The following is a 13,647-nucleotide window of genomic DNA, read 5'->3' as shown; positions in this document are numbered from 1 at the left end:
TTATAGAAGAAGACAAAAACCTGCCGAAAATCTGGTGGTTCTTTGTGAAACGGTTCTGTTATATTTCTGTATATGTGTGATGTACTGTGATGTACTGTGATGTACTGTATATGTGTGATGTACTGTATATGTGTGATGTACTGTGATGTACTGTATATGTGTGATGTACTGTATATGTGTGATGTACTGTATATGTGTGATGTACTTTGATGTACTGTATATGTGTGATGTACTGTATATGTGTGATGTACTGTATATGTGTGATGTACTGTATATAAAGTGTAATATTGGGATGCAAACTCAAAATGTAATACATTTCAATATATTACTCTATATCTGACATGGTACAGGTGTCTTCTTTTTTTAAGCCCAAGCCCATGTGTGTGAGGTATATACTTTTGTTTCCAAGTAGATTTCTTTAAGACTACCAAGAAAGACTCTGTGTGACCCTGATTTAGCCCACTGCAGTAATTAAAGAAATATTTCAGGATTGGTGTGGTTTTGCATCAAAACCTAATAAAATGTGAATAGTGTAATGCGCTATGATTGAATTCTAACCATAGATCCCATGAAATAATATTGAGTCTTTTATCATGTATTGTAGAAAAACATCATAGTACTCTGGTATGCACCATAACAAACATAGCTTATTCATATTAGAGTAGCAAAAGACATCAACATTGCAGCTACTGCAGCTCTATACTTTCAAACACTTGTTGTGTGTGTGTTCTGTGGTAAACAGAATAATTAGGATTGCATAGTATTTGCAAAAAAAAGCACTGCTGTCACAGCTACCAGGGAGACTAAAATAATGAAACCATGAAATACATTTGCAAATCATTTCGTGGTGGCAGTGCAATGATGAACTGGAAAAGAGCAGTTCAAGTATTTGCAATGCCTGGGCACGAACAAAGGCTTGGAGAAAAAAAGATGGCTCCACTTTTGATGCCGGCACAGGAAGAAAGGCAGTTAAAAGAAAATTGGATTTGAGCAGAGATTGCTTGAAGGGAAGAAATAAAGCTTAATTAGGACAAGCCCATTATCAACATCCTCAAATTCTCTCAATTGCACCATTAAATAACCATTATTCCCATCCATATTTTTTTCTCCGGAGACTCAAAGAGCAAATGTATTACCTGTGTAGGTTGGGCTATCCTCACTGAAATGTGTAGTACCAAGCCAAGGGGCCCAAAGTGAATGATCAATGTGAGAGCCTAAACCCTTGAGTACGAGTTCACTGATAGCCAGTTTGCTTTTCAAGAGCCACTTATAACTCACCCTGTCATGTAAACTCAACTATTCTGATATAAAACATTGCAGGGATTGATGACAATAATAGCTCATGTAAAGATCTAACACACACACACACACACACACACATTTTTCCTCATTGACCAATGACTGCTAACCAAGAATAATAGTCATTTTAATGGAACTTAACAATACAATAACAGATTTGTAGATTTGATAAACTTGGGTTTAATTAGACTGCGGAACCCTCTGTTTGTAATTCAATCTTCATGCATTGCCCTTCAAAGCGCACAATAACTCTAAATTGTCTGATAATTCTGGCTTTGTGGCAATCCAATGTCCATGAGGTGTCAATCTTCGTTGACCTTTGACATCTCCGCTCCAGCATGTGGCATCTGAGAGAAATCGCATTAAAGGAACATTCCTTTTAAAATGCATCATACGGGGATGATTTCTGTAGTTTTAAAGTTACGTCTCTTGAAAACTTGAGCGCTGACAAACAAAACATTTTGGGACTATGTCAGCAATGGACTAATAAAACAAAAGATTGTTTTTGGGTGGAGTTTTCCTTTAAAGAAAACCAATATCGGCTCAAATTGAATTCCGACCTATGCTTTAATAACAATGAAAAACAGACACTGTACAAATACATACAGCAATGTGATGAAGTCATGGTGACTGGAACAAGCCAATGTTCAAGTAGATAGACAGACAGGGCTAGGAATAAATTAGCAATTACACACTGACCTGCCATTTACAACACTAATAGAATATGGAGAGCAATATCCATCTCCATGGCGACTCCCTTTGGGCAGCCAGTAATGATTTAAAAACGAACCTATCCGACAGCCTCATTGGAGTGGTTAAATAATCATAGAAGGACATGTCTTGACCTCTAAAATGGGAAATATCTTGAATGACAGAGCAAGATTCCTAAATGTCCACACAATAGGAATGGGTAACACTATTTGACAGCATAAATATGAACAGAAAGTATTGATGCTCAATATGCTTGTAAGGTAATCAATCCAACCGTAATGAATTACAGAGTTCAAGATGCAAAAAGGAGATGTTTAAAATGGTAAACACAAAATTGTATCAGTCTAGATAGAGTATGCTAGAGCTATAGAGTACAATAAAGTTGACTGATTATAAAGAGATAATAAATGAAGGGAGATTATAATTTCTTACAACAAATACCAATTCATTTTATTCAATTAAATGTCAAGCTGTGCCAGAACCGTACATACATCCTGAAACAGCTGACTGTTGGCACCCTTTACTAGTATTCTCTTTATGTCTCTGGGATAACATACTGTCAACAGAGGTAAACATATGTTGTTGTTTTTTACGCAACTGTGATTCTGCTAAGCACCTCTGAAGTTTTTGGACAAGCAATCTGTGTGGAATGTCAAACTTTGTAGTAAGCAGTTTGAGGCAATCTTAAATGAGACGTCTACAATACCACCCTCTCAAATTACCCTGTCAAAAACAGAAAGGGTTTTTACAGAAGACTTAGCAAGAGGAGAAACAGCACTTGTGGTCTATATCAACACAATTGCAAGCTGACAGCGCACCTTGGTGATTGTTCCTTCACCTGGCTTATATACAATATTTTAGGGCACTATTGATTCCTTTGTTTTATACAGAACCGGAAGGCTGGTTCAATGGTTCTGTTTTGTCCTCATTTGTTGAAAAAACATCCATTTGACCTTCTATAGGTTGTTGATGTTTTGTTACTCATCCAAAATAATCACTGTCTGATTGGAACACCTGTCCCTATTCAATTTGCCCATCGTTTCGTCTCCCCTCAATGATGCTGTTTTGTCAAAAGCATCACACTATTTGTTTATGAATACTGTCTACCAGTTACATACACAAGCACAAACAAAGGATTCAGACCCCTTCACTTTTTCCACATTTTGTTACGTTACAGCCTTATTCTAAATTAAAAAAAGGTCCTCACTAATGTACACACAATTCCCATAATGACAAAGCAAAAACAGGTTTTTAGTAATGTTTGCAAATGTATTTAAAATAAAAAAAACAGAAATACCTTATTTACATAAGTATTCAGACCCTTTCCATTGAGACTCAAAATTGAGCTCAGGTGCATCCTGTTTCCATTGATCATCCTTGAGATGTTTCTACAACTTGATTGGAGTCCATCTGTGGTAAATTCAATTGATTGGACATGATTTGGAAGGACACACACTTGTCTATATAAGGTCCCACAGTTGACGGTTCATGTCAGAGCAAAAACCAAGCCATGAGGTAGAAGGAATTGTCTGTAGAGCTCAGAAACAGGATTGTGTCGAGGCACAAATCTGTGGAAGGCTACCAAAACATTTCTGCAGCATTGAAAGTCCAAAGGAACACAGTGGCCTCCATCATTCTTAAATGGAAGAAGTTTGGAACCACCAAGACTCTTCCTAGAGCTAGCTGCCCGGCCAAACTGAGAAATCAGGGGAGAATGGCCTAGGTCAGTGAGGTGACCAAGAACCCGATGATCACTCTGACAGAGCTCCAGAGTTCCTTTGTGGAGATGGGAGAACCTTCCAGAAGGACAACCATATGTTCAGCACTCCACCAATCAGGCCTTTATGGTAGAGTGGACAGACGGAAGCCACTCCTCAGTAAAAGGCACATGACAGCACGCTTGGAGTTTGCCAAAAAGCACCTAAAGGTGCTTGAAACCAAGATTGAATGCTTTGGCCTAAATGCCAACCGTCACTTTTGGAGGAAAGCAGGCACCGCTCATCATCTGGGCAATACCATCCTTACGGTGAAGAATGGTGGTGGCTACATCGTGCTGTGGGGATGTTTTTCAGTGGCAGAGACTGGGAGGGAAAGATGAACAGAGCAAAGTACAGAGAGATCCTTGATGAAAACCTGTTCAGGAAATCAGACTCGGGTCGAAAGTTCACCTTCCAACAGGACAACGACCCTAAGCACACAGCCAAGACAACGCAGGAGTAGCTTCGGGACAAGTCTTTTAATGTCCTTGAGAGGCCCAGCCAGAGCCCGGACTAGAACCCGATCGAACATCTCTGGAGAGACATGAAAATAGCTGTACAGTGACGCTCCCCATCCAACCTGACAGAGCTTGAGAGGTTCTGCAGAGAAGAATGGGAAAAACTCCCCAAATACAGGTGTGCTAAGCTTGTAGGTTTATACCCAAGAAGACTCGAGAGTGTAATCGCTGCCAAGGGTGCTTCAACAAAGTACTGAGTAAATGGTCTGAATACTTATGTAAATGTGATATTTACGTTTTTTTTAAACCTGTTTTGCTTTGTCATTATGGGGTATTGTGTGTAGATTAATGAGGGAAAAAACTCATATGTAATCAATTATAGAATAAGGCTCTAAGAAAATGTTCAAAAAGTTCAGGGGTCTGAATACTTTCTGAATGCATGTATACTAATGTGCCAATGACTAAATTCATTACTGAATTGATTATTGTCATATTCCTATTATTCTACTACATGATTCCATATGTACATTGTAGAATAATAATGAAGACATCAAAATGATGAAATAGCACATATGGAATCATGTCGTAATCATAGAGTGGTGTCTCTGAACATGAACTTCTGTATGATTCCATATGTGTTATTTCATAATTTTGATGTCTTCACTATTATTCTACAATGTAGAAAATAGTAATAATTAAGAAAAAGCCTTGAATGGGTAGGTGTGTCCAAACCTTTGACTGGGTACAGATGCCAGGTGATGCTGAAATACCCAGCTCAGGTTAGAGCATAACAAAAGTCCAATTGTGAGTCAAAACATTCATTCAGTGTCCACTGAATGTGCATTTAAGGTGCATTTTCCAAAATGCAATATTCCCTGACAGGTGCTATGTCAGTGACTCTTCAAAAAAAAAAAAACTCTCTGGTGTGTTTCAATAAGTATAAACAAGATAGTGAAAAAGAAGAACTGTCAGCTCACTATCCCAAGAGACTCTAGGATCTCTGCAATTTTCGAGTCTCTTTTTCAATGTTTTAAAACCCAAGTCAAAACCCATGTTTTCCACCAAGATAAAGGCTCACATGTTTCAATGATGACATGCCACAAATACGAGAAGGAAATAATGAACAGTTGACTTCCGCAGCAAGTAATAATTACAGGTAAAAACATCATTCAGAACAGTAATTGAATTACAAGACATGGACTACTTTTGGATAATTCTACAGTTTAGAATTTGCTAAACTAATTGAGAATAGGTTTAAGGAAAGGAACAAACGTATCAATTTGCACGGCAGACAGATAGGAAAATTTGACAGAACTCTGGCCTTCGGGAGACGATTTAAAGGTTGAACTCACTTAATGAATCCAACGTGAATCTCTAATGAACTGTACAGTAGTAGGTGCAAGATACCTCCATTGTTATCAGGTTTTTGCTGAATTGGGCATGCTGAATACCTGGGTGACAAGTCAAACTTTTAACAGCATTCTCAAACTACTTTGTAAAGTAATTTCTAGCTTGACTTAATTCACCCGAGTGCTGATCTCTGGCTGCACCAAGAAGGTGAAGTTCCATTAATTATGTTCATAGGGAGTTTTGGTTTTGGGTGGACAGTGTTAACGCCAGCATAACAAATACTGGTGGTCACATGCAGAAATTCATATGCATCAGAGATGCAGCAATTTACAGCCAAGTGACTAATTATTCATTTATAATCCTTTTGAAGCGTTCCATTTCCTTTAAGGCACTCCTTCTTGAACTATCCATAATTTACAGCAGAAGATATTAATTACTGTTTGTTTTAGCTTTAGTGCTCTGACCCCTACGTGGCACGAGGGATGTAAAAGACAAGTAGAAACCAGTAATTAAACCGTTTTAAGTGGGCCCTCTTTACAAAATAAGCTTTTTTTCTGTTAATTTCCCCATTATATTTGTTATGCTAATTTAGTGATTCTAATACCACTTGTATGCCAATGAACATAATGGAATTGCATTAATACCATAGCATAATCATAATTATGTGCTTGGATACCCCTTTCATTAGATGTCCTGTTGGTTCACTGTCACAATAAAATAGATTATCTTTCAACTACATCCAAAATAATGTGACATAGCCTCAACTTGCAAAATCCAACACAAACTGAGTTAAATTATTGAAGTTGAACCATTCACCTTGCAGAGAGACTCATTAGCACGGCTATGCATGCTGATAACTCACTATGATATAAAGAAAGAACATAAAAGGAAAGAAAGCAAAAAGAAAGAAAATAAATGTGACTCACCTTCCTATTGTCCAGTGCTGTTATAACCCAAACACAGTGGGCATTGTTGTCATACTGAACAGGGTAATTAGGAGAGGTGATGAAGCCCTTTGGTCCTCTTGAATTAGAACCACACGTTCTCGCTGTTGAAATAAAATACAAATACATTTATCAGACAAAAATAAGTAAATGCTACATTGGAAGGGAATACCTAGTCAGTTGCACCACAGAATGCATTCAACCTAAATGTATCTTCCGCATTTAACCAAACCACCCTGAATCAGAGAAGTGTGGGGGGCTGCCTTAATCGATGTCATCGGTGGCCGGGGAGCAGTTGTTGTTGGGGATTAACTGCCTTGCTCAGGGGCAGAACGGAAGATTTTTCCACATTGCTGGCTCGGGGATTCGAACCAGCAACCTTTGGGTTACTGCACCTAATTACTGAACATTTCATTACTCATTACTTAACGTTTATCCTGAAGATTGGTGAGTGAAATCATCAAGAGGTGAAGAAGCAGAGTCTGACATCACCCATTGTCTGGTTAAAATGACTGAAAATGATTAATTATGAAATCTCTGATGACTACGCCGTGTGCCTGTTAATTATCGAAGAGTCAGAGGGTTCTGAAGTTGGTAGAAAAAACTCCTAAACGAGCACATCCTTCATTCACAGGTCGGAAAAGCATTCTATAATTAACTCTAAATAATCACCTGGGATTATACATATCCGGGAGAGTACAGAGCAGCAGTGGATCTCTGGAGGCCTTTTAACTTCACATTTAATGGCTTCTACCTGGTACTTAGCTCCACATGGAGAGGGTGATGGTGGAGAGAGGTCTGGGGCGAGGGGGTAGTAGAGTGTTATTCTTAAAGGGTTTACCGGGCGACGCTGTGACAAAAAGTGTCTGGATCGATCAGTACTCCCCAGGAATGGTGCTAAGAAATTGTCAAACATGGTTACTCTTTCCTTCTGGATGGCTGACATACTGCCTCATTTCATTTTGATTAATGTCATCTGGAGGCCTGTGTCCTCTATGGCTTTGAAAGTTAGACCTCTGCGGATCTCACCTCCAGTGGGCATTAGCTGCCTGTACACACCAATAATACAACTGTGAGCCGATCATCAGTTACCATCAGTATAGCCACAACTGTAATTTACAGTTTGGTAGCACTTAACCTAACCTATATGGATTGCTATATATCTCCTGTGAAACAAAATAAAAAACATGTCATGCATGCTTCCCCTAAAAAACATGTCATGCATGCTTCCCCTAAAAAACATGTCACGCTCCCCTAAAAAACATGTCATGCATGCTTCCCCTAAAAAACATGTCACGCTCCCCTAAAAAACATGTCACGCTCCCCTAAAAAACATGTCATGCTTCCCCTAAAAAACATGTCATGCTTCCCCTAAAAAACATGTCATGCTTCCCCTAAAAAACATGTCATGCTTCCCCTAAAAAACATGTCACGCTCCCCTAAAAAACATGTCACGCTTCCCCTAAAAAACATGTCATGCTTCCCCTAAAAAACATGTCATGCTTCCCCTAAAAAACATGTCATGCTTCCCTAAAAAACATGTAATGTTTACCTAAAAAAACATGTCATGCTTACCTAAAAAAACATGTAATGTTTACCTAAAAACTACATGTCTCAATAAAGAAAGAAATAAAAATGCTTTTAAATCAAGGGGATTGAATCTTCAATAGCCTTTGTAAATTCCAGCTAAAGCCATGGTAATATGAGGAATGGAGAACATTCAAGTATTTGACCTGGCTAGTAGGTAACAGTTAAATCCTCTAAATACAATAATATCTGTACTGTCGTGCCTCACCATTAAACACCCCACACCCTCCTCACCACTGGTGACGAGGTGTGACATTGTACATCTTAATTTGACTGGTTTCTCACAGCAGGAAAATAATCCTGCAGCAACGGAAAATATGAATTATGTGAAATGTTTAAGTGGAAATGTAAACTTTAGAAGCCTTTTTAAACATTGAATACACTACAAGTTTTGGATTTACAAATACTCTGCCACAACAGTGTGATCAAATTAAGAGAACATATCTGTACCTACAGAAAGTGTTGCCATGGTAAAAGAGCCTGCCTGCGTTCACACTTACTGCGGCAGATAGGCCTGTGGTCACTCCATGCGGCCAACGTCTCTGTCACTCTCTGGCAAGTGATGCTCTTTGATCCCTGAAGCACATAGCTGTCATCACAGGAAAACTGGATGCTGGCTCCGACCCTGTAGGAATTGGAGAAACAAATGACCTGCCGCACAGAGCACGGCATCAGCCCCTAACTCCTCTATGCCTGTGACAGTCTTCCTTCTGTCAAATCTGCAACAAACAACATGGGATAAAAAGTTTTCTATTTCCACCAGTAGATTGCTATGGTGTGTTCCAAACAACCAAATGTAACTTTTTTTGGTCTGTGAACAAGTTCCCTCAATTTCTCAAATGTTTTTAGTTTTTAATGGTGATAAGTACATCTGCCTCCTTAACAAACCAGTAATGACCCTTGTTGAATTAAGGCATCTTCTCTAAGAGGGTCTTATCACCTATTGTGCGGGCCTAATTTCAGTCACTAATGGTGATGGCATAGCAGTGGGGGTTTAAAAATGCCTATTCCACACAGCAGGGATCGCCTTGATTAAAGCTGTTCCACACAGTTCCCAATTCACTGAGGCCAAACCTGATGAGAGTGAAGCAAAGGAACCCACTGAAAGTCTGAGCCCATCCTCTTCCCATTCTCTGGAATCCCAGGATCTGGACAAATGTCTGCTGCCATGCCCCCTTGGCTCACTACAGAAAGAGGATAAAGGTGGAATACAGAGTGGTGAGAAAAGAGGTACCAAATCTATTGAATTACTAGTGACAGATATTATAAAATAATACCATGAAAGTTATGCGCCTCAAGTGCACTGTATAGTCTGGGTAAGTCAAATGTAATGTGATAAGCTTGATTGTACAGTTTTTATGTCTAGTTGATTAATTGACAGTACAAAATATATACACAGATGGTTAGAAAAAAGGTTAAGAGTTTGCTATGGGATTATACAGAGGCTCGGATACTTTTAACAAAGGCCCATATTGATGCTCCATAACAAGTGCTGACAAGAATCGGAAAGGTATTATATTAGAAACACAGGGCCAGAAGCATGAGACAATGGTGACAAACAGCACTCTCACAATCATAGGATTAGAGCAATTAATCCTAATTTCATGTTCTAACAAGATCACGCTCCATTAGTCTCAATGAAAGGAAATGATTCCTCTATCGCTGCCATTAATTCAGAAGCCGTGAATGAATACAAAGATGAGTCCACTTACAGTTACTGCATATTTAGATCATTGGCAGTAAAATTATCAATGAAAACTTTGGGAGACAATTTGGTCTAATAATGGGTTTCAGAATAGAAATTGCATTGATCATTGTGCGCTGTTGCACTGAAAACATTCTAATGGCCATAACACAGACCGAAACAAATCATTACACCTAATCCCCCTCACAAAAGAGGTTTCTAACCTCAAGGGTATTTTCCTGTCACAACTTCAGCCGAAGTCGGCTCCTCTCCTTGTTCGGGCGGCGTTCGGCGATCGACGTCACCGGCTTTCTAGCCGTCACCGGCTTTCTAGCCATCGCCGCTCCATTTTTCATATTTCCATTTGTTTTGTCTTGTTCCATACACACCTGGTTTTCATTCCCTAATCACACTGCATGTATTTAGTCCTCTGTTCCCCTCCATGTCTTTGTGTGAAATTGTTTTATGTTATGTGGGTATTTGTCACGCGCCAGACTTTTGTTCATGTTCCGTGTTATGGGCACGTTTATGTACTTATGTGCTTTCGTTTTGGACCGGAATAAAAAGTGCGCCTGTTACTACAATCTGCTCTCCTGCACCTGACTTCGCCTCCCGTACACACCCGTAACATTTCCTGGTTAAATAAAGGTTTAATAAAAACATTACAAAGCAAAATGCATTGCATCTAACAGTCTTGGACAATACCCTGGATACAACTTTTAGTCTATTCTATCCTGCAATCTAATACACATTAAGTAATGTTAACATACACTGTGTAAAAAAGTGTACAAAACATTATGAACATGACAGACTGACCAGGTAAATCTAGGTGAAAGCTATGACCCCTTATTGATGCCAATCAAATCAAATTGTATTTGTCACATGCGCCGAATACAACAGATGTAGACCTTACCGTGAAATGCTTACTTACAAGCCCTTAACCAACAATGCAGTTTTAAGAAAATCCCTAAGAAAGTAAGAGATAATGATAACAAATAATTAAAGAGCAGCAGTAAATAACAATAGCGGGGCTATATACAGGGGGTACCGGTACAGAGTCAATGTTAATGTGCAGGGGGAACCGGTGTCGAGGTAATTGAGGTAATTATGTATATGTAGGTAGAGTTATTAAAGTTGCTATGCATAGATAATAACAGAGAGTAGCAGCAGCAATCAGCGAAGATGAAGGGGAGGAGACAGGTTAAATAATGATTTTTAAGCCTTGAGACATTTGAGACATGGATAGTGTATGTATGCCATTCAGAGGTTGAATGGGCAAGACAAAATATTTAAGTGCCTTTGAACGGGGTATGGTATTAGGCGCCAAGCACACCAGTTTGTGTCAAGAACTACAAGGCTGCTGGGTTTTTCACACTCAACAGTTTCCCGTGTGTATCAAGAATGGTCCACCACCCAAAGGACATCCATCCAACTTGACACAACTGTGGGAAGCATTGGAGTCAACATGGGCCAGCATCCCTGTGGAACGCTTTCGACACCTTGTAGAGTCCATGCCCCAACGAACTGAGGCTTTTCTGAAGGCAAAAGGGGGTGAAACTCAATATTAGGAAAGGTCTGTTTTGTACACTCAGTGTATGTTAGTATATGCACAATTGCAAATTTACATAACAAGGTAAGAAAATGGTCATACAATTTATAGAACAAGAGTTGGATAGGTGCATTTATCAAAAGAACAATAATCTTTTATAGTGAACTTGATTATAAGCTTTTCTTAAAGAGAAATAAATGAACAGGTGGGTCAACAGCTATAGAAATAAAACAGTCTCTACAAGTAAATGTTTCATCATAACATTTGTATGGGTTGCATTCAGATATGAAATATGTATTTCCACCTTGTGATGACAGGAGCTTTAATGATTCACTGCTCGTGGCAATATAACGAAAACAAACTGTGAAAAGGTCATGCTTCATAGCATATCCTCTTCCACCATTCCTGTGCCAGTGTGTGTTTGTGTTCTCACCTTAATTTCTGCATCATTCTGTCACATAACCTCAGTTTGTTTACGGGCCCAGAACCACATTAGGTCAGCTTACACATCATTTTAACTTGGTCACAAAAAGCTGGTGCAAAAGGCATTGGAAAAAAAGAATACTTTTTTTGTTGCCCTTTTTCCATCCATTCCTTTTGATGCACTGCACAGTAATCACAGACTACAGAATCCTTTCATACTTTAACCAATTTATATGAGTGAACTCTCAATGTAGCGTGTGGCTTTGGTTTAAGTGACCATTACTTTCTATAAAAGATCAACATGCTACATGCGAGAAATCGTATATTGGAGGATACGTATAGATGTAGGATTTTTATTTGAACCAGTATGCCACAGCAGGAAAGTAATCCTGCAGCAACAGGAAATGTGGATTATAATTAATGGTAATTTTTTGTAGGGGTTGATACATTGTTTGTTAGGGCAAATAAAGTCTGACATTTTAAAGCCTTTTTAAACCTTGAATACACTATAAGAGTGATCAAATTAAAATCATACAAGTGCATTTGAGAATGTATTAACCGTATCTCATGAAATCCAGTGCAATAATAATGCTAAAATGTTCATTTCAAGCCAAGGTCAGAGAATGTGTTAATGGGATGAGCGGCATGGACAGCCATTTCTATCCCTTTTGATCAACTGTCATGTCTTTCTGTTTGATGTTGTCTTCAAATGTCACCTCCTGTGAATCCTGATATTAGTTTTAAAAGTTCCACCATCCAATCAAAGCTTTTGTCCAGCTTACTGATGTGCTGTTTGCACCACCATTTCTGTTTCCTGTCCTGCCCAATGATAATCTTACTCCACTTTTCTGTGTTAGGACTTTGGTTTGAAAATGAAAAGGATCATGACTTTACTTTCATACTAGTTTTATTTCTTATGTTAATAAAGCTATTTTGTCGGTCAGTGTGTTTTTTAGCAGGGAATTTATAACAAGGAGAACTACAACATAGCATCCATTCCTCTCACAGCCTCCCCACTTCGACACTTCTCTAGACTACTGTTATAATCAATGATGAAGCCCACATAGCTCACTTCTGCTGCGAAAGGTAAACTTCCCACTCCGCCAATGGCTGCTGGACTACTATCATTCAAGATCCCCGGATTGGCTTCTTTAAGATAAATATTTGGGTACTGTCACCGATAACAAACTGAACTTTGCTGCACACACAGATACCAATTTGTAAAACCCTTGTATTTTCTGAGAGTGATTTCATTATAAATTTAACTACAGTGACTATATTTTATAGATTTGTTCATCTGTTTTAACTGTTTCCATGGCTGCCTAGTTTGGGATTTGAAGTAAACACCAATGATTGGAAAAGACTGAATATGCTTGTGATGGTATTCAGTGAGGTCATCATGATACAACAGACAGCACTCAGAAATGTTCACGTACTACAGTATCTAATACAGTATCTACTACAATATCTACGACAGTATCTACAGTATCTACTACAGTATCTACTGTATCTACTACAGTATCTACGATGGTATCTACAGAATCTACTACAGTACCTACAGTATAGTATCTACTGTAGATACAGTACCTACTACAGTATCTTCTACAGTATTACTACAGTATCTTCTACACAATCTTCTACAGTATCTACATTATCTTCTACAGTATCAACTACAGTATATTCTATAGTTTCTACAGTATCTACTACAGTATATACAGTATCTCCTATAGTATCTTATGCAGTATATACCACCTCTTCTACAGTATCTAATTCAGTATCTATTACAGTATCTACAGTATATTCTACAGTATATTCTACAGTATCTACTACAGTATCACCAGTATCTTCTACAGTACCTACAGTATCTTCTACAGTATCTACTACA

The 13,647-nt window shown here is 38.6% G+C and overlaps 1 protein-coding gene across 1 annotated transcript in view; it reads right to left on the bottom strand.

The window, feature by feature from the left end:
• The window catches only part of LOC106589815 (CUB and sushi domain-containing protein 1), a 517,802-nt gene that overhangs the window by 202,277 nt on the left and 301,878 nt on the right, over nucleotides 1-13,647 (bottom strand). Inside the window, exons 8-10 of the mRNA XM_014180185.2 lie at nucleotides 9,209-9,290; nucleotides 8,607-8,731; nucleotides 6,502-6,623 (exon numbers count right to left, since the gene is read on the bottom strand). Of these exons, the coding sequence (XP_014035660.2) occupies nucleotides 6,502-6,623; nucleotides 8,607-8,731; nucleotides 9,209-9,290 (329 nt within the window). The remainder of the gene's footprint in view (nucleotides 1-6,501; nucleotides 6,624-8,606; nucleotides 8,732-9,208; nucleotides 9,291-13,647) is intronic.

The sequence above is a fragment of the Salmo salar genome, chromosome ssa28 (genome assembly GCF_905237065.1).
Source record: "Salmo salar chromosome ssa28, Ssal_v3.1, whole genome shotgun sequence".
In the NCBI taxonomy this organism is placed as follows: Eukaryota; Metazoa; Chordata; class Actinopteri; order Salmoniformes; family Salmonidae; genus Salmo; species Salmo salar.
Note: the sequence above shows the minus strand (reverse complement) of the source record. Positions and strands in the feature narration are given on the sequence as shown.